Consider the following 27,516-nt stretch of genomic DNA (forward strand, 5'->3'; position numbering starts at 1 on the left):
TGCAAGGGCTTTATGGAGGAGTGGGCGAACTGGTGCTGCCTGGCTGCCCCTAGCTACGCCCCCTGGCATAGCCTGAGGGGGTGGGGTTGGGCCGCGGCCCAGCCATGGGGAGAGCTCCTCTCACCCCATCCAGGTTATTGTGCCCAGAGGGAGGGCTTTCCGGGCATGCAGCCCCCGCCTGGGGAGGGCAGTGCCTGGGGCCAGATGCTGGGTCTGGGGGCCCTGATCACTGAGCAAGCAGACCCTCACCCTAGGAAGGTGGGTGGAGAAAGGGTTGGTTGGACATAAATATGTACAATTATTATGCAGCAATTAAAAATGGAAAAGGAAGCACTGAATGAAGGAAGAGCTGGATCAGATGACCCCTGACCTGACTTCTGAGTCTTAGATTTCCTAACCCAGGCTCACTCACTCACTTAGCACTCCTGTAAGTTCCTGCTAGATGCTGGGAATTTGGTGAAGAACAACCCAGTCCTTATCCTCAAGGAACAGCCTATGTCATAGTTTCCTATCAAACCCCATTCCCAGCAGGTTCCTGGAGTCCTCTGCTTTGAACACTGACATCCCACCTCCTGCTTTCTGCCTGTTCCCTGGAGTTCTGGGGGCTGGGGGCTGGGGGCTGGGGGCTGGGATTGGACACCAGCCCTTCATCTGAGGGTCTGAGGGATCGCAGCCTCAATCTGGTAGTGGAGGGATGGCAGAGGGATGTGGAGGCCCTAATAGGGCAAGAGGGGCAGGGTCTTCAGCCTTCTCCCTGGGCTATTCATTAGCCCCCCACCCCCGTGTTAGTCCCACCAGGACATCCCTCCCTTGTCTGGCCTCCCTGCACCCCCTCCCATAGCCTGGGCTCTGACAGCTCCACAAAGCAGTTATGAATGAGCTGGCTGTGCCAGCTTGAATCTTTGTTCCGGCAGCACCCCGTTTCCCTGGTCACCTTCACTGTCCCACTGCAGATTTATCTTCTTTGAATTCCCACACATCAGCCTGAGAAGATGGGAAAGGCCCCTGGGGGGGGGGGTTGGTTTGGGAACCCATGAGCCACTGGGTCCACCTGGGAGCTTGGGGCCTGTTGCCCCTTGAGACAGGTCGGTCTAACCCTTCCACTCTGGTCCCACAGGGACAGAGCCCCACCCAGGCCCATCACCCATCTGTGTCCTCCAACTTCTGGGAAGCAGACACCCCTCTTCTCCCCCCTGCCTCCCTGCCGCCCACTGCCCATGCCTGGGCCTCTGCTCCCTTTTCCTGGGCACTTGCTGAATAGAGCCTTGTTCTCCACCGCCGGTGAGGGCGCCACACAGCAAGGGCAGCCCCCAGGGGGCTATGCTGCTTTTATCCCAAGATGCCCGGCTGCCAGGCTGGGGTGCGACGCAAGCCCCCTGCTCAATGGGCTTCTCGGAATGCAACTGAGGGGGCCTGGGGTGCAGCGGGAAGCAGGCAGTGTGCCCACCCCCGACCATTGTGTCTGTGCCAAGGTGAGTCATCCAGTGGGCATGAGGAGAGGGCCCTGGGGGGCGGCCAGCCAGTGTTACCAGGTCTCTGCCTGCAGACAAAGCCGGTTGCTCAGCCCTCCTGGCTCTCAGAGCCAGCTCAGGCCCCTGAGCCCCGTTGGAGCAACAGCTCGAGCTCCACGCCAGGGGATGTTCTTCATTCGGGTATGTCATGGACTGCCTGCTAAGGTTTCCCACGTGAGTCCAGTGCAGAGAGGGAGGTGAGAGCCCCTTGGCCTCCAGCCACATTTGACCCTTGGCCTGAGTGGGCAGGGCAATCTTGAGGAAGGGGCACCCAGTGACCTTTGATCCCGCTGTGGGTTGGGGAACTGGGAAAGGACGGGGGGCTTTCAGGGAAGAGCAAGACTACAAACAAACCCTCGTCCTAACTTTCATCCCTGTGGCTAGCAGTGGCCCGCCCTTCCACGTTGCCCAGCAAGTCACAGTCTTCCCTTTTTGTTCAAGTGAAATCTCACTGAAATGAGGGCAAAGCAGTCCTGGGGAGAAAAGATGTGACAAGAGCAGGAGGCACTTGTCATCGAAGCTCAGTGAGTTGTCTCTGTGTATGTGAGGCACTAGTTTGTTTCAGCACCAGCAGATGAAGTCTCCCAGTCTTTGTCCTCAGCCACCTGCCTGGGGCCCTGTCGCAGGCCCATGTTCCATCCTCAACCCCAGCCCTGCCCCTTAGACCCATCCCCACACTCAGCCCTTAACCACCTAAAGATGTCGGCACAGAGAACCAGAGGGACACAGACTTGGTTGTGGTTGTTTTCCAAACTTTCATTATTTTTTAAGTTATACATGCCTTGTAGAAAAATCAGAAAATACCAGATATGCAATACAACAAAGTTTAATTAGCCATAATTTTGCCACCTGGAGATAAACACTGCCAGATTTTTTCCACACATATAAACTCAGTTTTTTCAAAGTGTGTGCATGCTGTACACATTATTTTGCAATTTGCCTTTCTCACTCAACAATATGTTGTGAACATCTTTCCACATCAATAAATATTTATCTACATCATCGTTTTAACAGCTGCATGGTTTTCCACTATATGCATTCATTTAACCAAGCCCTGTCGTTGGACAGTATGTTCTGTCTCTCTCTCCCTGTTCTAAACCACACTCTGATTCACATCTGCCCCAGGCGGACACGGCCAACAGAGACAGGCAAGCCCTCAGCCCTCCCAGCTGCCACCCCTTCTCCTAGCCTGGCTCAGGCCACATTCTCGGGGGGGGGGAGGGGGAGCTCCTCTCCTGCCCCACCCCACAGAAGATCCTAACATCCAAAGCCTCAAGCCAAATGCTAGACTGACTTCTAGAGTACACAGCCGGATGCTGCTGGCATGCAGTGGGGTGCCCAGACACCCCTTCAAGGAGCCTGCAGCCAAGCCATGCCTCGCTTCAAGCCCAGATGGGGACAAGATGACCTCTCTGTGTCCCTCCCCTGTGTCAGAATCTGTCAGATAACCTCCTGCCTACAAGGCAAAGCCCAAATGCTTCCCAGGACAGACCAACCCCACATCTGGCCTCAACCCCCACACAACGTACCTGGTGTTTGCCAAATACACCAGCCTCTAATTCAAGTGGCAGTTTTGCCACTTGGCTGCTGCCCACGGGCTTTGCTTGTGCCCCCGCTCCTTGCCCAGTGCCTGGCACATCACGGTGGTCATCAAGCTGGGTGGGATGAAGGGAACATGAGTCTCTCTGGCCAACCAACCTCTTGGCGACCACTGGTCTGTTCGTCCATGCCCAAGGAAGGGAACTGAGCCCAGTGGCCACTAGATGGCGCTGCTCAGCTGCCCAGGTTCCAGTGGCCACAGGCTACAGCTGCTTAGAGGCAGGGAGAGAGCCGATCTCACAGCTGTAGGCGGGTTCTTTAAAACCCAAATTTGTATCACCCAGAGGCTTTACCCCTTTATTCTCTAGCCTTGCCTCTGGCTGTTATGCAATGCGCTCTAGGAGAGAGAGCGAAGCCTTGTCACTCAGCTGTTGAACCCTTGGATGACTTCAGGAACCTTCTCTGAATCTCCATTTCTGCATCTACAAAATGGGGACTTGCCATTCCTATTCCCAAGCAAGGTAGTTGTGAGGATAATATCATTGGAAGCTGTATACGGCAGGTGCTTGACAAGTCGTAGCTTCCACGTAATGACACCTCCCATGTGCCTTACCTATCAATGTTAGCACATCTGTGACAGGTTGGCCTGGAGGAATGGGAGCTGGGTTTTCTGGGGGGCTGCCATGTCCTACTGACTCCACTGGGAATAGGTGGGCACCCCCTCAAAGGCAGTTACCTGGCAGTGTGGACAGGGCAGAGGGACTGCAGCCAGTGAAGGGAGGGTGGAAGTCAGCACCATTCACCCCCACTAGACCACTAGCTGTTGGTGGCTTCTGGTCTCCCAGGGGATACATGCAAGTAATTTTCAACTGCCCTGGAGACTCCAGTAGAGGCTGTTTGTCACCCTGTTTTTTTGTTTCCCTGACTCCATGGGCTCTGTTCCCTCCACCCCTTCCCTTCCCTACCCCCAACCTTGAGCCCACATCCACACAGGTTGAGTTCTTGGGGAACCAACACCACCTCCTATGGGTGTGGGTCTCATCTAAGGCTTCCTGGGGAGGGGACTGCGATGGGGGCTTCCTGACATTAGGACCTATGTCTTTCCATAAAGTGGATTCTCCCCAAGGACAGGGCTGCCCCCCAAGACTGAAGCACCCACAGGACAGGAGCCGTCCTTCCCCCCTGAATGAGAGCTCCCTAACGAGAGAATCCACAGTTCACTGTCAGACAGACATTCCTTGAGGGCAGGGGCTGTCTCCCTATTCACTTGGAGGGGCTGCCTCAGAGCAGGGACCATCCCTTCTCCCCATCCTTAGCCTGGGTCCAGCCCGGTTCTGTGAGTTCGAAACTGACTCCTGTGGCTGCAGAATGATCCCTGGCTGCACCCCGGACCCTTCGTTCCTCTTGCTCTTCCCTGGCCCCTCTCAGCTTGTTGGGGGCATCAGCTCACTCCCCTTCACAGACTCCAGGGGGCCAGGCTGCTGCCTTGGGGTTAACAAGACCTTTCTCACTGGCTTCTCCCCAGCCCAGGCAGGCCCACTTCAGCCTCCCCACCCCCCCCCCCCCAGTCTCTAACCCTGAGATCAGCTTTTTAATTGCTTTCCCTGATCTGCTCTGCTCCTGGCTCCCGTCTCCCTGCCTGATTGTGTCCCTCCAGAGGACAAAAGGCAGGGACCAGATGTGGCCCTGGTGGGAGGAGAGTGCTGGCGGGTGGCCTGTTATTTCTAATCCAGCAGTCCTCCCAACAGACAGGATGAGGATGGAGAATGGAGGTGGGGATGGGGGGCTGTAGTCGAGCTGGGGGGAGCCCTCGAGATGAGCTAGAAAACACAGCCACAGTCTCCAGGCCCTTGGGGTGACTCTCCTCCCCAAACAACCTTCATCCCAAGCCCTCCTGAATCCCTCTTCACCGAAGAACCTTGGAGGAAGGGAATACCCCTTTGGCTATCCCCCAAACATAGCCAAAGGGATATTCTTGGGGAAATCTGGGGTCTGGGACGCTGGACTCCTGAGTCAGGAGCTGCCAAGGAGGCTCCCTAGGTGGTGATGAAGTCCCCTGGGGGGCTGAGCTGATGGCTGTGGGTAGGAGGGGACCCAAAAAGAAGACCTGGTGCTCTCTCCTTGACAGGTACCAACATTGATGGAAGGTTTGGTTTTACACTCAGGTGACAGGGACAGGTGCCATCCTGACTCTCTGCATGCAGGGACCATGTCTTGTTCTCTGTGTTTTCAGCCCCTAGTACTGACCTTGGTTCTGTGAACTGGACAGTAATTTGTACCCCAGGGTGGGGGTCCAGGCATGAGCTGTGTGGACTAAGGTAAGCAAGGAAGTGGTGGTACAGGGCCTGGGGAGACAGGACTTCTGAACCGAGAGAAGTAAAGTGAGAGGCTCTGCCCAGGCCTACAAGGTGGAAGAGGCAAGATGAGGCAGGGAGAGCGGGCCTTACACCCGGCTGGGCCCGCAGTGGGTGGGGGTGCCATCGATCGCCATGTCTTGCGGTTGACTCTCTTCGTGTAAGAACAATCCAATCTCAGAGTCTCACCGCCGCCCACAGAGGTCAGCTGGGAACTGGCTGTCAGCTCACTGCCCCTCGAGCCCTGCCAGCTCCCTGAGAAGCTCGGACCAGCCAGGCTGCCTCTCGGTGCGCGACATCACGCAGCGGGCGCTCTCAGCCTGACCTCCTGTGATTGAGGGCAGGAGCCACACGTGCTTAACTCTATCAGCACAGAGTCTTTGTGCATTTAATGGATCACCCGAGAGCACATTTTGCACCACAGAGCCACAAATGTTTGCCGAGGGAATGGCTGGCTGCAGAGCATCCTTGTCAGGAGTGACCCCTTCCGCTTGCAAGCTGTCCCCAGCCCAAGCAAATTCTGCCTCGTGCAAGGGACCCTATTGCGTGAAGGTTGCCCTCCCGGCTCTAGTTACCAGCTGCCTTGCCCTGTGCCTTCTGCCTCTGCACTTGCAGGGGGGACGGTGATGATCAAATGAGATAATATATGTGAGGGCTCCAGGAAATGGGGGAACTTATTCAATTTGAATCCAACCAACATTCAGCAGGGCCTCCTGAGGTCAAGGCACCATGCCAGGCCGCTGGGGGCTATAGATGATGTGAAGCTGTGACTGCTTCTGTGCGAATCACAGTATGCAGGGGGCAAAAAAACTCATTAAGACTAATTGGAGAGGAGGGAACCCCAGGCACATGAAAAGAAACAGTATCTGTTCACTTCCAAAGGGAAGCCGCTTGGTGAAATGCAAAGAACCAGCCCCTGGATCCTGGGCACTTGCTGTCTAACTCTGGGCGAGATTCCGGAGCCTTTTCCCTTCTACCTCCTCATTACCAACCCCACGAGGTCAGGAAGCTTTGTAAAGAGGCCTAGCAGCCAGTAGGAACTCAACGCTTCTCTTCTCATCCAACACGTGCTCAGGACTGAGTATGGAGGGGCTCACAGGGCAGAGGGGGAGGAGGCTGCTCCCCCAGAACAGCTAGGACTTATTTGAAATTAGCGTTATTTATACACTACTCACAATGTGCTAAATACCTTTTACATGTTTGTTTTCAGAATCAGGTTAAACACAGACTCATGTAATTTTGTTTACACTATTAGTTCGTTCAGCCACCCATGTCTGCATGGGGAGAGCAGAGGTAAACTTGTGTTGAACTGTCACACAATTCCAATGAGTGGAGATGGAAGCCACGAACAGGTGGAGGGGGTGAGGGCAGGGCCAGACTTCCCTCACCCCTCACTAGGCTCGAGCTGGTGGGGGCATAGCTCAGAGCCTCACCTAAGACCTGGGGACCACTAAAAATGCTCTCCCTGACAGCAGGACTCCTAGCAACCATCCCCAAGGCTGCAGGAGGATGGACAACCTCCAGGTGTAATTGCTTCTAAACCCGCTGAGGAGCGGGCGGATTGGGCTGTGGAGGAAAGAGCAGGGCTCAGCCAAAGGCCCAGACCTAAGGCTGCTGGGGGATGCAGAGGGGGGATTGTTTTCTATACTCAGAGGTTTCTCGAGGGCTTGAAGAATAGGAGGATGAGAAAGGGAAAGTGCTGCTATCCTTCCTAGGTGTACAGAGAAACACATACCAAGGGGCCAGGGTGGTGGTTCATGCCTGTAATCCTAGCACTCTGGGAAGCCAAGGTGGGAGGATCGCTTGAGCTCAGGAGTTTGAGACCAGCCTGAGCAAGAGTGAGAGCCTATCTCTACTAAAAATAGAAAAATTAGCTGAGCATGATGGTGCATGCCTATAGTCCCAGCTACTTGGGAGGCTGAGGCAGGAGGATTGCTTGAGCCCAGGAGTTTAAAGTCGCAGTGAACTATGATGACGCCATGGCACTCTACCCAGGGTGACAGAGAAAGACTGTCTCATAAAACAAAACAAAAAAACCCGAACCCACACACACCAAGGATAGAGAGAGTTTATTAATTATTATAAAAATATATCTATATCTACATGTATATTTATATATATATGTATATATGCAGAAATAAAGGATCAGAGGCTTATAAACTTCAGTATTACTAGCATTTATATCCAGGTGGTAGCATTAGGCTGAGTTCCCCTTTCTTCTTTACATTTCCTTTTGGATCTTGTCCACAACAGGACAAAAACAGTAAAGCTGTTCTCATTTGGAAGTTAAGGCACCCTATCACCCACATCATCACCAGGACTGTGGCCGGAGACTGGGGCTCCTGCTCCGGGCTGGGAGGAGTGGGGCTGAAGATGCCCCTCTCTCAGAAACCAGGAAGAACCAAGCTGGGATGACCCATCCTATTCTCCTCCTCCACTGCCTGTGGCCATCAACTGTGCAGGGCCCTGTATTAGATACAGGCCAGGAAGGGAGCCCAAAAGGGCTCCCTGCCTGCTTGGAGGGCATCATAAATGAGAGGGAACATGGCAGCACCCTTTAAAATAGCAACATGTTAACACTCACAAATGAATATGTTCCTGCTGAGAAGCTGAGCGTGATAAGAGATTAATAAAGAGAGTAACAGAACGGATGGTTGGGGGAGGGGTGTTAATAAAGGAAAGGCTCCCAGGTAAGGAAGGCAGGTCACGGCTCCTGGTGTAGGCGGCTCCAGGGACCAAGTGGGAGTGGCCTGCCTAGAGGGGCTGGTGGGTCAGAACACCTTGATGGTCAGGACACCTTGGCGATACAGTTCCCAGCTGACAGCACTCTCCCAACCCCAGAGAGTTCCTTCCTGCTCCTCCTGTCCCCAGCGTGGAGCGGACTCAAGGACAGCTCTACAGGCCAGTTGGATGGGGGGGCTGTAGGAAGGAAGGGAGAAAGTGAGGCTCTGTCCCATTGTCCCCTGGTTCATCTCCCACCTGTCTTATCAGCGTCCCTGACATCCTTGGCAGCATCCCAGGCCCTCCTGTTACCCAGGTCTCAGGCCACCCTGTTGTTTCCTACTTCCTGTCTTCATCTGCCACCATGGCCCGGGCCATCCCTGTCCCCAGTGCCAGTCACCTGGGATTGTGAGGGGCCCAGCTGGCCTCTTCAAGGTGCTGCTGGGGAGGCGGGCGATGCGGCTGTGGCCCCGGGAGACTGAGGAACTGAGGGAGGGAAGGAAGAAAGGTGGGAGGTTTCCTCTGGGCCATGGAGGTGTGTGCTGCGCATGGGGGTGGGCGCTGAGAGCAGGGGAGCTTGAACACCAACAGGAGCTTCTGGGGCCTGATCTGAGGGAGGGAGAGGCGGTGGTGGGAGGAGAGGCTTGTGGGGTTTGGGACATGAGGGGGAAGGAGAGGAGATGGGGTGGGTCCAATCACTGGGTGAAGAAATGAATACTGAATGTCTCCCTTGACAATACGGGGCCTATGGGCCCCTTCGGCTCTAGGGAGATCCTGGAATGCCAAAGGCCAAGGAAACCTTGGGCAGAAAACTAGATCCTGCTCTGCTCATAGACCTCAGCTCCTGCTCCAGGGGGTTCAGAGACACACTGGGGACCTAGAGCTGGCCCAGGTGTCCACTGCCCTGCTGAGAGCTTTTTCTCTCCCTGGACACCTCACCTCACAATGCGCCTCTTCTTGCAGGTGGAGGTCCCAGGGAGGGAAGATGTTGGCTTGGGGCCCTTCATGGTGAACAGCACGGGTCCACTGGGGAGGAAGGAAGGGGAAGGGAGGGAGATCAGCAAGGAACCAGAAATGGTGCCAGCCACTTCCTCCCTCCAGCCCCCAGCTGGGGGGAGGGAACTGGGGGGTGGGTGGATGAGATGACCTCTGAGGTTTCTTCCTACTACAAGGTGGAGTCCTCTCCCTGCCTCACTTGGCCCAGGCTGACAGCTGAGTGACAGGCCTGCTCTGCGAGGACGTCCAGATGTCAGTTTCTGGTGCGTCCCGGGAACTGGAGTTCAAACAATTTCACCCTTCCACCTGCCCAGCTCTGAGCTTGTTACTGAGAGCTAGTTTGTGGGCTCTGGCAGGGGTGCGGGCAGGCAGCTGCTGGCCTGTCTCACAAGCCCAGGTCAGTCCACCACTCATTCTTGGCCTTGGACTGTCCTGAGCTGGCTGCTGTTCCCCTACCCTGCCATGTGGGTGAAAGGCAAGGGTGGGAGCTTCATCTTCTCACTGGAAAATCCTGAATAAAGTTTTCTGGGAACCCCTTCCCCCATTCCAAATGCTGGGCTGGAGGGCAAAATCTGGGGGTGGAAGTAGGTATTTCCCAGAGGAACACAGAACTCGGACCGGGCCAGAGGGCCCACACAAAAAAGAGAAGCAGATGGCACTGGCCTCTCCTCACTCATTCCTGCTCTCTGCTCACTCTTCCCAAGTTGGGGTCCCATTAGCTACCCATGAGTGTGCCACAAGCCAGCACAAGCTAGTGACTTTGCAGCATGGACAGACAAGGCAAGGGCCCCCAAGAGACACCCGGTCTCCCCGACAACTGTACATCTTGCTCTCCTGGGCCCAGGGAGGGAAGCTGATCATGACCAAAGGGAAACAGACAGCAAATGTCCGGCTCCAAGAGTCAGGCTGTCTCCACTCTGCTTGCAGCACCACTGTCCCCTGCTGCGAGGCGGGGGAGGAAGGTAGGAGGGGAGACCCACCTGGGCATGAAGGGCTGGTCTGGCCTGTTCAGCTCCTGGGGAACTTTCTCCCAGCCAGCACCTTCACGGAAACTGAGCTTTGAGGGGGTCTCCTCAGAGAGATCAAAGGTGGCATTGAGATCCCGAGTGGGTGGGGCCAGCGGGGCGGAGCAGTTCTGCATGGCGGAGGGGCCCAGGGGCACCCGGCTTTTGATGACTGTGGCTGGGCAGACAGGAGAGGAATGGCAGGGAGAGGAGGCCCTTCCCCCTTTGGGGGTGCTGGGCCCAAATGACGGTTGGGCCTCAGGCAGAGACTCTCTCCTCAGGCAGGGCAGGAAGGACTGGCGCTGGCGCTTGTTTCTCTGCTTTGGGGCCGGGGGACTATCTGGCTCCGAGGGGCTTGGTCTCCTTCTCTTCTTCTTCTCCATCGGCCATCGGGATGCCTGGGTTGGGGAGCACTCGGGCCCAGGTGGGATGCCCAGAGTGTGCATGGGGCCACTCAGTCGCCTTGCCATGGTCCGGGTCACAGGGCCAGAGTATGCTGGAGACTCTGGGCAGAGAGAAGGGGGTGCTGAGGGGGATCAGGGACAGGCCAGAAGAAGGAGAGTATAGAACTTGAGAAGCCAGACACTGGAGACATGAAGGACACCCTATCTCCTCAGACATCCGGGGGCCTCTCTGTGTACAAAAGTCCACGATCCCAGGGGGCCAGCCTCTTACCCCAGCATAACCCAGCAACTGAGGCCCCCGGCCAGCCCTCTGCCCCAGCCGGGCCTTGGAGACGGCAGCAATAGTCAGGGTAGGACAGGGTGAGACTCACTTGACTCTGAACACAGCTCCTGAGCCAGAGGTGTCCCTCTGGCCAGCCCAGGAGTCCTGGAAGGCTCAGCTCCAGGCTCATTTTTTTCCTCTTGTACCAGCTGCTGCAGGGTCTCAAACTCTGCGATCATGTCAGGGGTCAGGAGGTTGGCTGCTTGGAGCAGGGAGTACTGCCGCTGGGCCAGGCACAGCACCTTCAGGGCCAATCTGGAACAGAGAGAAGGGGATCCCCCCGCCCCTTCTGAGACCCGGCCTGACCAGGATCTGCTGTGCTGTGCATCTGTCCCCGTCACTCCAGGTGTGGTTGAGGAGCACAGCTGGGCTGGTGCCCTGGCTCCTTCCTGGCTAGCCCCAGTCTGGCTGGCCAGCCTCGCCACCCTCCCAGCTGTGGCTCCTGTTCTGCCCTACCCTTGCTGAAGGCCAAGGCTGGCCAAGATGGCCACAGGTAATGGTGGGAGGTGTCACCATTAAACATGTCCATGACAGTGACCTGGGAAGTAGTGAAAGGGAACTAAGTGGCCTTGGCCTGAGAAGGTCTGAGTTTCTGCTCAGCTCTGCCACTTACTAGTGCAGTGATCACACGTTAATCTACCCTACAAGCAATGTAAGGTGGCAGTTAAGAACCCAGCTCAAGTCAGACTGCCAGCTTCCTGCTCAAATCCTGGCTCCAACGTCTCTTAGCGATGTGATCTTGGATGCACTGGTTAACCTCGGTCTCAACCTTAGAATGGGGGTAAAAAATGCAACCACTTCATAGGGCTGTTAGAAACATTACACGAGTTATTTTACAATGTTTAAAGGATACTTGGCACGTAGTAAGCCCTATAAGTTTAGCTAACTATTTACTCTCTGTAAAATAACATCACCTACCTTATTAGGCTAAGAGGAAATTAAATAAGATAGGCTGTGTTCATCTTGGATCTGAGAAGATCCTCAAAAGTACATCCAGTCTGTGCTTGCTGCTTAATGGTTGGGATCCTGGAAAAGTATTTGTGAACCAATGCATATTTCCCATGTGCTCGGGGGCTATTTAAAGGAAATTATGAGGGTAATGGGATTATTGATGGTCTAAAATTAGATTCTAATAAAGCAAATTTTCTTTCTGTAAGGCATACCTATGATAAAAGAACAAACACAATTATCTCGGTGGGGATTATTTGTAGAAAATGATTTATCCCCAGGTAGCTCTACCTGCCTGGACATCTCTGAACCCCCTCTGCTGCCCTTAGTCAGTGTGCTCTGGGAACAAAAACTCATTTTTATAAAGCAGCCTCAAGGCCTTTCTGAAAGAAGGCAGGATGTAAATTAAAAAGGACACAGCAGACTCATTCTATACCTGCCTGAGCCACACATTATAAGGAAGATTAGACTATGGAGAAGAGGGGGTGTTCGGGGGAACTGCAGTGGCCCCATCCTTCCTGCCCTGGGTAAAGGCCTCAGTACCCCCTCTGCCAGGTGGGGAGTTGGTCTAAATCAGGGGTTTTCAAATTAGGTTTCAAAAATCCATCAGGCAGAGTAACTCTGTTTTGTCTGTGCTATGCATTAGATTTCAGCACAGGATTTCATTTGAAGCAAGAACTTTGCATTTAAAAAAAATTCTGGAAAAACCACTGAACTGGAAAATCTAAGATCTACTAATTGCCCTGGTGGTCCAAGATTCTAAATTCTAAAGCCAAAGGTAAATTATTTTTGATTATCTGGTAGTTAGGATATTTCCAAATATGGAAACAATCTAGAATGTCCTACAACCCGATACTTGGGGTCTTCTGTCACATTTTATTAGTACTTCACCCTCAAGAAGTAGGGAGACTAAGGGCTATGTTCCCCAAATCACAGCCAAGGTTGAAGCAACTTTCAGAGATCAAAAAACCAGAGCAAAGCAGAAATGAGGACCCTGGTGTCATGTCTGCTCATGACAAGAGACACCAAGTGGAAAGACCCTGAATCATCGGTGGAAGCCTGTGGTTGTTCCCTGGTGGCTGGGGGGACATTTACCAGTGTGTCCCTGCCTCTCTAGGGCCCCGGGGAGTCAGCAGCAGGAGACAGATAATGAACCGCCGATTATTCAGGCTGCAGCATTTTTGCTGAGTCGGAAACAGACACTCCCCAACAAGAAATAAAATTAAACAGGCCCTTCTGTCCAGCAGCTTTAAATACACTGTCTAGCGTGAAGCGTGCTGGGGAGGGAACAGTGGGGTTGGCAGTAGCAAACCTAAGTGGCAAGGGATTTATGTGCTGGGGGCCAAGGAAAAAATACTAGCAGCATCTCTCTATTAAGCATAGAAAGAATGGTCCAAAATCCATTTCTCGTTGACTTTGAGTGGTGGTTTGTATTTACTTCTGAGAAAAAATAGCCACAGTCAATCTGTTGATGAAGACACATGACAAACACCTGACTCAGGAAGGCTGTCCCTAATTTCAACTCCTCTTGGCTGTTCCCTCCTTGTTGAGGACGGGCTGCTTTGCCCTCAGACTGGAAAGAAAAGCTCTAGCCCAAGCAGCCCTGCCCTGACTCCATGCCTGCCAGCTGTCTGGATGGAATCTGGTGTTTCACATCCCTCTCCTGCTGGGCTGCCAGCCATGTGAAGGAATAAATAGAGATGATGATGATAAGTAAATAGAGTAGGTGATAATATCAAGGCGTTGAAAGCAGATAAGGGACAGTGTTGAAGAAAAGAGACAAGACTCCAAATTGGACAGACCAGAGCTTTTGAGATGCTTTTCACACCCATCCCACCCCCAGGAGGTTGACCCCATCCGTTCCCTCCTTGGAGTCCATAGTAGGAGAAGACACCTACTGCATAGGATGGTCCCTGTCCAGCTTCTGTGTTGAGCGGTCACCCACGATGGGCTTGGGCTGCAAGGTCGGGCCAAGGAGTCCTGGCAGTGAATGCCTGGGGCTCTGCTCCAGTATGTGGATAGGAACCTAAAGAGGAGCGAGGAGGCATAGCTGGAAGAGCCAGGGTGGCCACCCTGCCTCTACGAAAGCAGTTCCTAAAATCTTTCCTTCCTCCAAGCATGGCAATGGTAGCTCCTGGAATGCCCAGGTCCTGGGAGAGGTTTTCATCCTCCTAGTCACTTCCAAACACACAAGGATCTGACAGACTATTTTTCCTTCCTTTGCAGAATCTAAAAGCCTCCCCTCCACCCTTTTTTTTTTTTTTTTTTTTTTTTTTTGAGACAGAGTCTCTCTGTCACCCTGTCTAGAGTGTAGTGGTGTCATTGTAGCTCACTACAACCTCAAACTCCTGGGCTCAAGCGATCCACCTGCCTTGGCCTCCCAGAGTGCTAGGATTATAGGCGTGAGCCACCACGCCTCCTAATGACTAAAGTGGAAGACATCTAGGTGGAGATCTGGGAATGAGGGGCCCCACAAGTCAGGGAGAGGCATTTCTCCAATATTCCACCAGCTCTAAGCCCTCCCAATGCCCAGGCCTTATGTCCTCAAGTCCTACCTCCACAGCTGGGCCTTTGTCCTTGTCTACTGAAGACTGCTCCTGGTCTGAAGAGTTCCCTTCCACGACCCTCTCTACCTGGGCCTCTGTCCCCAGACTCTCCTCTTGAAGGGTTCCGGACCCCATGGGGAGCTCTGGGGTGCAGGGCTGGCTGAGAGGGCAGGGTGGTAAGGGAGAGCTGGGAAGGCTGAGGGGGGAAGTTAGAGTCTGAGCAGCAGGATATGGGGCAGGATCTCTGTGGCACCCAGATGGTATAGACTCCATAAGGGACGGATACTTGGGTGACAAATGGGCAGCAAATGAGGGTGGGAGAAGGAGCCAGGGATTTTCTGGTTTAAGTAACAATGATACCCAACCTCTGAGTTCATCTGCTCTGGAATAGTAGTTACTGCCTCTGTGGGCTGTGGTGTCATTGGCTCCTTTGACATAGGGCATTCTAGGTGACAACTGGTTGCTGGGCACTGGGTGGGAACTCCTGACTCTAGGTATTGGAGCAGAAGCTGGGGACGGGGGGCTGGCTCTCCATCCTGGCCAAGCTGAATGGTGGGGGCAGGCATGGGCAGTAGAACTCACTATTGTAGCGGGCCCAACTTGGGGGACCCTGGGAAGTCCTGATGTGGGGGCTGGGCTCCTGCCTCATATGCCTGGAGCTTCTTCCTCAGAGCAGCTACCTGGAACAGGAGCAGCCCAGCCCCTCAGAGCCCCAGCTGAGCACAGGAGCAGAGGGGAGGGCCTGGAGCTCTGGCTGCACCCCAAAGTTCCTGTCCCTCACTCTCTGCCTAGCCTGCTCTCCAGGTGGGCTCCTCACCTCAGCCTGGAGCTGCTGGCAGATGGTGGCATACTGGCTGATGTGACAGTCCAAGCTGATCACGTTGCTCTTCAGCTAAGATGGGGCACAGGGGAGAGATTTGTTTGTTCATTCAAAGAAGCTTTTATCAACCACCCCAACAGCCGGGCTCTGTACTGGGGGTCTCACGTTACTGTGACGCGCCCTCACAAGTGGGGAAACATGCCTGAGACAGACAGTTGCCTTTGAACCCAAAACCGACTCCTCAACCAAGACATTCTGGCCAGGAATGGGCTTATCCGCAGCGGCCCCAGGAGATCAAGAGACAGGGAAGTGGGGGAGGCCAAGCAGATGTGGCAGAAACCAGAGCAACTCTGTTGTTATCTGTGTTAACACTTGTCTGTTTTGCTGAAATATGGTCCTACTGCTAAAAATAAGCCTGAATTGTTCTACTGGCCAACACTCAGCTACTCGCCTCGTTGCTCCCCTCAGTTTGGAGACCATCCTGTCTCTCCCCAGCTGGAATCTTCCCACCCAAGGATGGGGACTGTGTGGCTTCTATCGCAGAGAATCTCCAGAAGACAGAGCCTAGGGAACTTCTTTCCTTTGCCTTGGGCATCTGGGTCTGTCCCTTCCTGCTCCCGGGCTGCAGCTCCCTCCATGCCTAGGCCAGCCCTCCCAGCTGGCACGCACCGACAGCCTGATCTCCTTGGCCCGGTCAGCATACTTGAGGGTGTTGTACGTGTCTTCGTAGGCCAGACTGGAGGGGCTGACGGCAGCAATCATCACTGTGCGGCAGTTGCCCCCAAGGGAGTCTTTGAGCAGGCGGGTCAGTTTGCTGTCCCGGTAGGGCACGTGAGACTTGCGACCCTGGGGGCAGCGAGGAGATGTGGGGTGAGGTAGCTGGACAAGACCGACTCAGGCTGGGGCCTGGTGGCCTTTTGCCCAGGTTTTGGGTGCTCGGCTGCTGTCCTGGGGAGGACACTGGTCAGTGCTGCTTTACCTTTGCGTCGGCCAGGGCGTTGAGGACGTTGATGAGGGCCAGCAGAGAGCGGTTGATGCTGGCGCCCTCCCGCAGCCGCTCTCCCTTCGCACCGGTGCTGGACGCCCGCTCCGAGCCAGCCAGGTCAATCAGGCTCATCTTGGCCACCTGCATGGCCTGGGTCAGTCCTGGAACCCGGTCCTGCTGCTTCACGAAGATCTGGGGCAGGCGGCAGGGGTAAGGGGGAGCCGGGCCTCAGAAGCCCCAGCTTCAGGCTCTGACCCATGACCCCTCTCACCTGGAAGATGGCATGGGAGCGGGAGGATGCGGCGTTGGCGTCAGTAGGGTGCTGTGTGCGGTTCCGGTTCCCCCTGGTCAGCATCTCCAGCAGCTGCTCAGCTGAGGCTGGCTACAGAGAACACGCCCAGGAAGGGGGCTGTGGTCTCCCCCACCAGGGCTTTTCCCCTCACAGGAAAGGCTGCTCTTCAGAACTAATGTCACCCCCCTTTGTCACCCTCCCACCACCACAGGGTCCAGGGTGTCTCCGAATGGTCTGTGAGGGAACCCCAGAGGACCAAAGGGGCTGCTCATTCCCCCTGAACCCAGCCCCACACCTGGTGGAAAGAAAGTCCTTGTACCACCACCCCCTTGTCGGGGTCCTCACGGATGGCAAGGGGCCCCTTGGGCTCCAAGAGGTCGTGGATCTGCTCATTGTACACCTGCAGAGAAAGGAAGTGGGAAGCAGACCTCAGGGAGAGGACCCAGCAGGAAACCTCTCTTTCTAGAGGCTAGGAGTGGAGACACCAGGCCACCAGTGGTACTTTGAGGGACGATGTTAGTGATGAGAGCAGGGTGGGTAGTTCTGTTCTCTCACAGTTGCTCACGGGGCTGTATCTGGGGCCCTGAGCTCTCATCAGGCCACAGGTCTCCATTTCCTGCCCGCCCCCACTACTCCACCTCCCCACATGCTCACTTTCCTCCTCAGGTTGTGAGGAGAGGTGAGGCCACCAGGCCAGGGGAGGGAACAGCCCTACCTCCTGGTAGCAGATGAGCACCTCGAAGTGCTTCTCTTCCTGGAGGGCCTCAAGACGCCTGTACAGCTCCACAGTGGTCAAGTACATGATGCCAGGGTCCCCCTCCCTTCCCAGCATGGTGTGTGTCTTCCCAGCCCCGGTGGCCCCATAGGCAAATACTGCAGAGGACAGAGTAGGGAGGAGGGTGGCAGCAGGGCAGCACGGGCATCCCTGTGCTGCTCCTGATCCACCTCCCTAGGGTGGCCCCCAGTGCACTTCTGCCCAGCTCAGCCTTCCTTCCCTCTCGAGCCTCTTTCCTTTGCCTTCCGTGTCCACCCATCTGCTGCTCCTACCACCTGCATCCTATGTTCCCACTGCAGCTCTGCGTTCTCCGTGTTTGTCTTGGCTCCCTGCAGGCTTATGGGTTTGAGGGTAATGGGGTCCCCTTTATGCTGGGGCCAGCCCCTACTACTCTAGTCTGGGTAGCTTCCTCTGCTGAAGGCCTGGAATTCTTTCCCTCATGTCAGTTACCTGGTTACACACTTGTGATTTTGTGATTCATGTCTGCTCCCCCTCTAGACTGGAAGCATCAAGAGGGAGGAACCGTAGGGTCTGTCTGACTTGCTACTGTATCCTAAGCCGGACAGAGTGCCTCACACAGGGCAGAGTGAGTGAATGGGGGCCCCACAGAGAATGAGAGGGCCAGAGCTCTCCTCAAGTCGTTCCCAGCTCGGGGGAGGCGGGCCCGTGTCAGAAGACACATGACACCCTCCCCTTAGGAGGAGGCAGGAGGCAAGGCCACTACCAGGCAGGGTGCAGGTTCTCACCTGAGCAGTTGTAGCCCTGGAGGAAGCCGTCCAGGATGCTGTGGGTGGTGTGCTGGAACACATCCTGTTGGGTGGCTGCTTCGCCAAAGACCCGGTCAAAGACAAACGTCAGGTCTTTGCCCTTCCTTTTGGGGCCATCTTGGGTGCCGCCCCATTTCAGGCCAGGGAACCCGCCATCGGGCTCCTCGGGGTTAAACACCAGCACCCGCTCGTCCACCACCTGAACCACAGGCCGACGTTGGCTGTCCAGCTCGCGAGGGGTGGGGGGCCGCACCCGCACCACCACCCGCACCATGCTGTCCTCCACTGCCATCACCATGGCAACACCTGGGCAGAGACATGATGGAGATGAGGACCAACCTGACCCCGGGCCTGACAAGTCCCTCCTCAGCATTCAAGGGCCACCTCCGCCCCCTTCCCAAGGTCCAGTCTCCATTTTATACAAGACAGTAAGAATGTTGGTGCCAGCACCAGTGACTAATAAATATTTCTTTCTCACCTGAAATACCTCTGTCATATTCAGATGACTATATTTTTAGACATCTATTACTGTGCCTTCTATCATGTTCCTGAAGTATTTGTCTACTCTTATGCCAGTACCAGTTTCCATTGTAGCACTTTACAGTGTGTTTTATAGTTAGTAAAGCAAGAACCACATTACTCGTCTTCCTTTCTCATAACTTTCTTGGTTATTTTCAGGCATTGATTATATTATTTAACTTTAAGAACATTTTATTAATATCTATTCTAGCCCAACCCAGCAGCCCCCTCTCCCCTCAAAAAAACCCTAGTGGGATTACAATTGGACTTGCATCAAATTTACATATTTACTTTATTATATTAAACCTTTTCAGGCAAGACTGTGGCTATTGCCTTTCTATTTGTTTGGATATTTTTTATGTCTCTCAATAAGATTTTATAGTTTTCTATCTCTTCAGTTAGGTTCTGTGATTGTTCTGTTAATATAATTCCCAGGTATTTTATGGACTTAATTGCTCTTATGAATGGAGCATCTTCCCTCATTTCCATTTCCAGCTGGTAATTGCTAGTATGGAGAAACATAATTGATTTCTATATATTTGTCTTATATCCACCACCCTCAAACTCTCTTATTAATTCCAATTGTTTTTATTAGGGCTTATTGGGTTGTCTAAGTATACAATTAAGTATCAGAAGAGAAAAAAAATTAGCTATTCTTTTTCACACTTACACCAAATATTTCATTTCTTGTCTACTGCAGTCTCTAGAACTTCTAAAACAATGTTGAATAATAATGTGATAACGGGCATCCCTGTGCTGCTCCTGATCTTAAAGGAAATAGCTTTAGTGCTACAGTATTAAGAAATTAGTTTTGGACAAATAGTCTTTATCGTATTAGTAATTTCTATTCTTATTTTAGTCATAATTGTTATTAGGAAAATATAGAATTTTACCTAATGCTTTTCTAGTATCTCCAGATATGTTTATGGGTTTTTCCCCTCCCCTATTTTGTCAGTTTGGTAAGTTATTTGATATTATTCCTGGTATCAAACCAACCATGCATTCCTGGAAAAAAAATCCTACCCTGGCCACAATGAAGTTTTCAACATTTAAATGGTTAAACCAGCCGGGCGCGGTGGTTCACGCCTGTAATCCTAGCACTCTGGGAGGCCGAGGCGAGTGGATTGCTTGAGGTCAGGAATTCAAAATCAGCCTGAGCAAGAGCAAGACCCCATCTCTACTATAAATAGAAAGAAATTAATTGGGCAACTAATATATATAGAAAAAATTAGCTGGGCATGGTGGTGCATGCCTGTAGTTCCAGCTACTGGGGAGGCTAAGGCAGCAGGATTGCTTGAGCCCAGGAGTTTGAAGTTGCTGTGAGCTAGGCTGACACCATGGCACTCACTCTAGCCTGGACAACAAAGCGAGACTCTGTCTCAAATAAATAAATAAATGGTCAAACATGACTGGGCACAGTAGCTCACATCTGTAATCCTAGCACTCTGGGAGTCCAAAGTGGGAGGATTGCTCGAGCTCAGGAGTTCGAGACCAGTCTGAGAAAGAGTAAGATCCCATCTCTACAGAAAAATTAGGATCACTTGAGCCCAGGAGTTTGAGGTTACAGTGAGCTATGATGATGCCACTGCACTCTAGCCTCGGCGACAGAGCGAGACTCTGTCTCCCCCACAAAGTAATAAACACTTTCTTGTATTTCTGTCTAATACTTTTTCTTTCTTACATTTAGGTCTTCATCAAGATGCAATTTAATTTTTGTTAACTACATGAGGAGTTTTCTAAATATATTTTCTTTACAATTGGTAAGCAGTTATATCAAGGTCATTTATTGAATAGTATATTCTTTCGCCACCAATTAGAAATGCTAATTTTTTTTTAGATAGGGTTTTGCTCTTGCTCAGGCTGGTCTCAAACTCCTGCCACCTTAGCCTCCCAGACTGCTAGAATTACAAGCGTGAGCCACTGCACCCAGCCTGAAATGCCAAATTTAACCTAACTAAATTCTCATAGAAACATGAATTTGTTTCTGGACTTTCCATTCTATCTCATGGATATGTCCATTCCATTTCCAGCATCTCACTGTTGTAGATGCTGTGGGTCTGTAATATATCCTCTCATTGCTCCTTTTCCTGGCTATTCTTTGGCATTTTGTCTTGCATATTATTTTAGAATCAGCTTATAAAGTTATATGAAAATCCTGCTAAGATTTTAATTTGGATTATTTTGAATTTATAGATTAATATGAGGATAATTGACATCTTTATGATAAAGTCTTCCCATCTAGGAACTGGTACCTCTTTCCATTTATTCACAACTTTATAATCTTCAGTAAAATTTCATAATTTTCCCCACATGGGTATTATATATTTCTTAATGGGTTTATTACTAGTTATTATATAGTCTTTGTTATGTTGTGAATAGGCTCCTTTTAAAATTACATTTTCAGATTCATTTTTGTCAGAATATATGAATGCTACTTATTTATATATGCAGATCTTGTATCTGGCCACACTGCTGAACTCCCTTATGTTTATAATAGATTGTCATTGATTCTTTTAGGTCTTTCGATTAAATGATAATATAGTTTGCAAATAATGACAGTTACTTTCTATTTTTAACTTTTGTATATTTAGTTCACCACCTCTGCTGCCCATTAGGAATATAGGAATGGCTGTTGAATTTTGTCAAATGCTTTTTGGCACTTGCTGAAATGATCACACAGTATTTCTCCTTTACTATGTTAATGTAGAGGGTGACACAACAGATTTCCTAATGTTAACCAGGTAATAATTCCAAACTTTTTTTTTTTTTGAGACAGAGTCTCACTTTTGTTGCCCGGGCTAGAGTGCTGTGGCATCAGCCTAGTTCACAGCAACCTCAAACTCCCAGGCTCAAGCGATCCTCCTGCCTCAGCCTCCTGAGTAGCTGGGACTATAGGCATGCACCACCATGCCCGGCTAATTTTATATATATATATATATATATGCTTAGTTGGCCAATTAATTTCTTTCTATTTATAGTAGAGACGGGGTCTCGCTCTTGCTCAGGCTGGTTTTGAACTCCTGACCTTGAGCAATCCACCTGGCTTGGCCTCCCAGAGTGCAAGGATTACAGGCATGAGCCACCTCACCCGGCCCCTAAACATTTAAAAAAAATTTTTTGGAGACATGGTCTCCCACTATTACCCAGTTTGGCCTTGAACTTCTGGGCTTGAGAAATCCTCTTGCCTCAGCCTCCCAAGTAGCTGAGACTACAGACTGTGCCCAGCTCAAATACTTATTTATCCATTCTCTCTTGTATTTCCCCTAGACTTCTCTCCTTGGTTTTTTTGTTTGTTTTTGTTTTTTTTTTTTTGAGACAGAGTCTCACTCTGTTGCCCGGGCTAGAATGCCCTGGAGTCAGCCTACCTCACAGCAACCTCGAACTCCTGGGTTCAAGCAATCCTCCTGCCTCAGCCTCCAGAGTAGCTGGGACTATAGGCATGCGCCACTGTGCCCGGCTAATTTTTTATATATATACTTCTAGTTGTCCAGCTAATTTTATAGTAGAGACGGGGTCTCGCTCTTGCTCAAGCTGGTCTCGAACTCCTGAGCTCAAACGATCCACCCGCCTCAGCCTCCCAGAGTGCTAGGATTACAGGCGTGAGCCACTGTGCCCGGCCCTCTCCTTGGTTTTTTATTTCTCTTTTGAGCCAGCTTAGTGAGGATAGGGATAAAATTTTTGGAATGGGGGAGTCACAGATATTCTGGAAAAGTTCAACCCAACTCTAGGGATATCTTAACAAAGAAAGGTGGGGGCTTTTCCTGGGGGATATGAATAGATGAATGTTTTCCCAGTAAAGACTAGGTCCCACTGCTAGGTCACAATTACCAAGGTCATTCAGCAAAGAAAAGGAGAGTTTCTACCTAATACTCCAGCAAACAGTTCAGATTTTCCTTGGGGAATGAGGCAGAATAGAGCTGATTTGAAACTCCTGTCCCCTTACCCCTAAACTTCTTCACTTCTGCACCACAGAAAACAAGAAAAATATATCAACAAACGATAATCCTTTTACATGTGTATAATTCTATTCCTGTCCCAGCAATCAGATTGCCATAATAAACATGTTAGCTATGTGCTCACCATGTCAGAAACCTTTCAAAGCACCTTACACATATCACCTCCTTTTATCCCCATTCCAATCCCACAAGATAGATACTATTATTATACTCATTTTTCAATGGGGAAATTGAAACAGAGAGGGTTAAGCAATTTGCCCAAGGTCCCAAAGCTAGTGAGTGATGGAGCTCCATTCCAACCAAGGCAGTCTAACTGCAGAGCCTGCTATACTGCTTTATAATGATATTATATATTATGCTATGATGATCACATTGTTGTAATAGTCCCTTATGTTTGTGTAATAATTATAATCACTTTTACAGAATTAGCATTATGTACTCTGGAAACACTCTCAGATATATGGACTGTACCTAATTTTCAACAGAGAGAGTTCCTATCTCCCACCCTTGCATTCCCACCCCCGGGAAACCCCACTTTTGTAGCTGGGGAAGTGAAGGCAGAGGGTGCCTGGGTCTGCATGGGCTGCCTTCCTGGCAGTCCCAGCTCCCCATGGGGAGGGCACCAGCTGAGGAGCCACAGAGCAGCCTAACAATCTAAGCAGGAAATTAAAAAGGGCACTGGCAAAGGAGTGCACATAACCTTTACAGTTCTCTCCTCCCCGCCTCCTGAGGGCAGTGAGGCTGAGTCTGTTTGCCTAATGAGATGTTTTCCTTCTTTCTGAGCCAGTGCTGGGGGCATGGGTGCAGGATTCGGGTGACACTTGGCATGGCCGGTGCTAGGATGCCTGGGTCCTGGTCCCTGTTCTGCATCTGACTGAGAGGAAGGTCTTTTCACCAGCCACACCATGTGGATGTCGCGTCAGCTGCCCCCTTTGAAAGCCAGAGAAAAATAGCTACATTTCTGCTCCCACCCCAGGGGGATGGGGAGATTAATGAGAGAACGTTTGTCAAGTTTGCTTTGATCCTTGGTTGGAAAGAGCATTTCAGCCCAAAGTACAAGGGAGATGATTCTTTAATAAGATCTTCAGGATTTTCAGCCAGCCACAGTCACGTCCTGTTTCTAACCTAGGGCAGCTCATTAAAAACCCAGAGGCTAGTGCTCTGCTGAGCTGGGGCTGAGAAGCCAAGATTCAGTTGTTTTGGGGATGGCCTCCCTTGCCCAACAAGCTTGAGCTCTTCAGAAGCCCCTGGAGAAGAATTTCAGAGGACTTGAGGGGATCCCCCTGCAGACACTGGGAGCTGAGAAAGGTGGGGGATGTCCTACTTTTATAAGGGTCGCTGTAGTCTCCTTCATCCCTCCCTCACAACCCTCAAACATTTACTTTTTGTCCTTAAGCTCCAAGAGAGCAGGACCCTCTTCTGACATAGTCTGTGCAACCTAGGTGCCTGGGAACCCAGCCTAGCATGCAGCAGATGCTGAATTTGTCTTGTGAATGAATAAAGGCCAGGAAAGAGCAGAGTCTAAATCTAAAAGTCTAAAAATAATTATTCTTATAGCTAACATTTACTGAGTGCTTACTATGTATCAGACATTATGCTAAGTGCTTTACAAATGGTGTTTAATTTTCACAAGAATTGTTACATCCCTACTCTACAAGGGAAACAGGAGGCAAGTGATCTTGTCTCCCAGATGGTAAGCAGCAAGGCCAGAACTTGACCTTTTATCACTAGAGGCACTACTCCATCCTTAGGCTATTCTGCCCTGCACTTGGGTTTTACCAACTCCCCCACCCCTTGGTACCCATAATAGAACAGCATCCCAGGACCACTGATTCTTCCTATGTGTGGTTGTGCAGAAGAAGGAGTTTTGTTCTTTTGCTTTCTCAATAGACAATCATAAGGCTATAACTGATAGTTTTCTTTCTTTCTAATCTTATCATTTTAATTTATTTTTCTTGTCTTAGAGTTCTGGCTAGGACCTCCAGTATAATACTGAATAAAAGCAGTAATAGTTGAGTATTCTGTCTCTTTTCTGATTTTATAAAGAATGCTCCTATTATTTATATTTTATTGGTTTAAGAAAATGTATTTCCATTTCTAGTTTACCCATATATATATATTTCTAAAAATTATGAATGACCATTGAATTTTATTTAATTCTATTTCTATGCCTAACAGGATATTGTTTTCTCTTTAAATCTGTAATTGTGAAAATTGTATTAAGAGATTTTGTAATGTTAAACTATTCTTGCATTCCGGGGATAAACTCAACTTAGTTATGTTTGTTTGTTTTTATACATTGCTGGCTTCTAGTTGCTAATATTTTAAGATCTTTACAACTACATTTATAAAAGAACTGACTTATAATTTTGTCTCATTTTTGGTATCATAAAGTAGACCAAAACTGTTTTCTCCGTTGTTTTTAGGAAGTGTTTGTATAAGATTAGAATCGTCTTTTCTAATTGCCTGTAAGTTTCTGGTGGAATCTGGTGGGGGGTTTTGATGTATGTGAAGGTAGATTTTAAACCAATTCAATTTCCTTATTGGAAAATTGAATTCCTCAATGAAATAGTCCTAAGTCTATTCAAAACTTCCATAACTTCCTGAGCAGGTTTTGGTAAGTTGTTTTTTCCTAGAAAAATTTCCAAAAGCATTGTCAAAAAGGATGTTTCACTGAAGTTTCTCTCTCTTTTAATCTCTGTAACTGAAGTTATGTTCCTATTTTCATTCTTAAAATCATCTTTTGTGTTTCCTTTTTTTTAGGAGACAGAGTCTCGCTCTGTCTAAATTAATCCTATTATATATGATTATTAGTAATTACAAATTATATAGTAATTTGATATTTTGAACTATGTGGATCCATAGGACAGTCAAGGGCCCAGGAAGCTGAAAGTTGTTTTGCTTCTCACTCTTAGATTCCAACAAGCCTCCAGCCCACTGACTCTGAGAGATAGGTGTGAGCTTAACCAAATGCTGGCTACACAAGTTGCAGCCTTCACTCAGAAAAAGGAAAAAGCAAAATCTTTCATCTTCCATGGTAAATAAACACTGATCTCCACGGCTCTTTTTTCTTTTCCTTTTTTTCAGAGACAGGGTCTCTCTCTGTTGCTCAGGCTGGGTTGCAGTGGCACAATCATAGCTCACTGCAGCCTCGAAACTACTGGGCTCAAGCAATCATGCCTCTCAACTAGCTGGAACTACAGGCGTGTGTCCACTGATTTCTCCATTTTTTTGTAGAGATGGGGTTTTACTGTGTTGTTCAGGCTAGTCCCAAACTCCTGGCCTCAAGTGATTCTCCCACCTCAGCCTCCCAAAGTGCTAGAATTATAGGCATGAGCCACCATACCCGGCCCTTTTCTTTAATATTGTCAGAGCATTGGCTTTTTTAATAGTCTTTTCAAAGATACACCTTTTGGCTAAGTTAATCCTCTCTATTATATAGTAAAATGCTATTTCATTAATTTCTTTTTTTAAAATAAAATATCTGTTCAACATTCCATATTTCATTAATTTCTGCTTTTAACTTCTTCATTTCATATTTTACATATGTATTCTGTTGTTCTGTTCTATCTTATTAAAGTTTGATATTTGCCTCACTTTCAGCTTTTTAAACAAATGTTCTCATGTAAGCATTTAAAATCATAGATTACCCTCCAAGTATTGCTTTAACTGCATTCTACAACTTTTTTTTTTTTTTTTTTTTTTTTTTTTTTTTTTTTTTGAGACAGAGTCTCGCTTTCTTGCCTAGGCTAGAGTGAGTGCCGTGGCGTCAGCCTAGCTCACAGCAACCTCAAACTCCTGGGCTCAAGCAATCCTCCTGCCTCAGCCTCCCGAGTAGCTGGGACTACAGGCACGAGCCACCATGCCCGGCTGATTTTTATATTATATATATTAGTTGGCCAATTAAATTCTTTCTGTTTTTTTTTATGGTAGAGACGGGGTCTCGCTCAGGCTGGTTTTGAACTCCTGACCTTGAGCAATCCGCCCGCCTCGGCCTCCCAGAGTGCTAGGATTACAGGCGTGAGCCACCGCGCCCGGCCTACAACTTTTATAAATAAGATTTTTATCGTTGTTCCATGCTAATTATCTTTTAATTGCAATTATGATTTCCTCTTTGACTAAGTATATTTTCCAAATGTGGATTTGCTTTTTTTTTCATTGGTATTTATAATTGCTTGTGGAAAGAGAATATGGTTTGTATAATACTCTGATAATTGTTTAGATTTGCATTGTGGCCAGGTAGAGCAAAAAAATTATAAATGTCTATAAAAATATGCTATTAATACTTATATACCTTACAAAAAGGTATAAATGGATCTGAGTTGGATAATATAAAGATCAACATTTAAAATAACTTCCTGGGGATGGGGGAATTCAATAATGAAACAGGCAGAGAAGAACTGGATACCTTTATAGTTGTTGAAGCACAGGAAGCCGTGATGGCAGAAGAAATAGAACAGGGAGGAGACTGGAGAAAGCAATGTAACATTGAGGAGAAGCTCATTCAGGAAAATGTTGTGATGTTCTCCTCTGAGCTAGGCTTAACTTCTCTGTGCCTCAGTTTCCCAACCTGTAAATTGTAAATAATATTAGCATCTATCCCACAGGGTTGTGAAGATTAAATGAGTCCATATAAACTTGATAAGTGCTCAATAATTATTAGCCACCACTATTAGAATTATATGACATGGCATTTTCCCATGATGCCAGAAGACCCAGTGTCTGCAGTTAAATTCCCTAAGCACAGACCTGGTTTTATCTTTTCCATGTCACTTCAGTACCCTAAAGTTTCAAAGCTAAGAGGAGAAGCATCTAAGGAACAGTAGAAGAGGCCTGGTTTTCTATCATAAAGAAGTTCTTTCATTCGATTAAATATTTACTGAGTGCCCCAGTAACTAAGTTACAACCACAGGCACGTACAGCTCTGCAATCAGTTCTGTAAAGATGCGTGGAGAGAGGCTTAGCTACTCCATAGTCATGTGCAGGGGGTCTCAGGTCTCCAGTTCCAGTGTTCAGGAGGACTCAATTCTTCTCACACGCGAGAAGGACCTTTCGAC

General features: G+C 49.8%; 1 protein-coding gene across 1 annotated transcript; it reads right to left on the bottom strand.

Annotated features, from left to right (window-relative positions):
• Positions 1-7,565: 7,565 nt before the first annotated feature.
• Positions 7,566-27,005, bottom strand: KIF18B (kinesin family member 18B). Its single transcript, XM_075994626.1, is given in 16 exon segments — positions 7,566-8,323; positions 8,526-8,611; positions 9,065-9,151; positions 10,102-10,630; positions 10,901-11,106; positions 13,698-13,825; positions 14,355-14,930; positions 14,933-15,025; positions 15,163-15,237; positions 15,835-16,011; positions 16,145-16,342; positions 16,422-16,532; positions 16,738-16,842; positions 17,158-17,315; positions 17,964-18,290; positions 26,868-27,005. Coding segments are annotated over 15 exon segments (2,979 nt in total). The 5' UTR covers positions 18,283-18,290; positions 26,868-27,005; the 3' UTR covers positions 7,566-8,192.
• Positions 27,006-27,516: the final 511 nt, after the last annotated feature.

This window comes from Microcebus murinus, chromosome 18 (assembly GCF_040939455.1).
Source record: "Microcebus murinus isolate Inina chromosome 18, M.murinus_Inina_mat1.0, whole genome shotgun sequence".
In the NCBI taxonomy this organism is placed as follows: Eukaryota; Metazoa; Chordata; class Mammalia; order Primates; family Cheirogaleidae; genus Microcebus; species Microcebus murinus.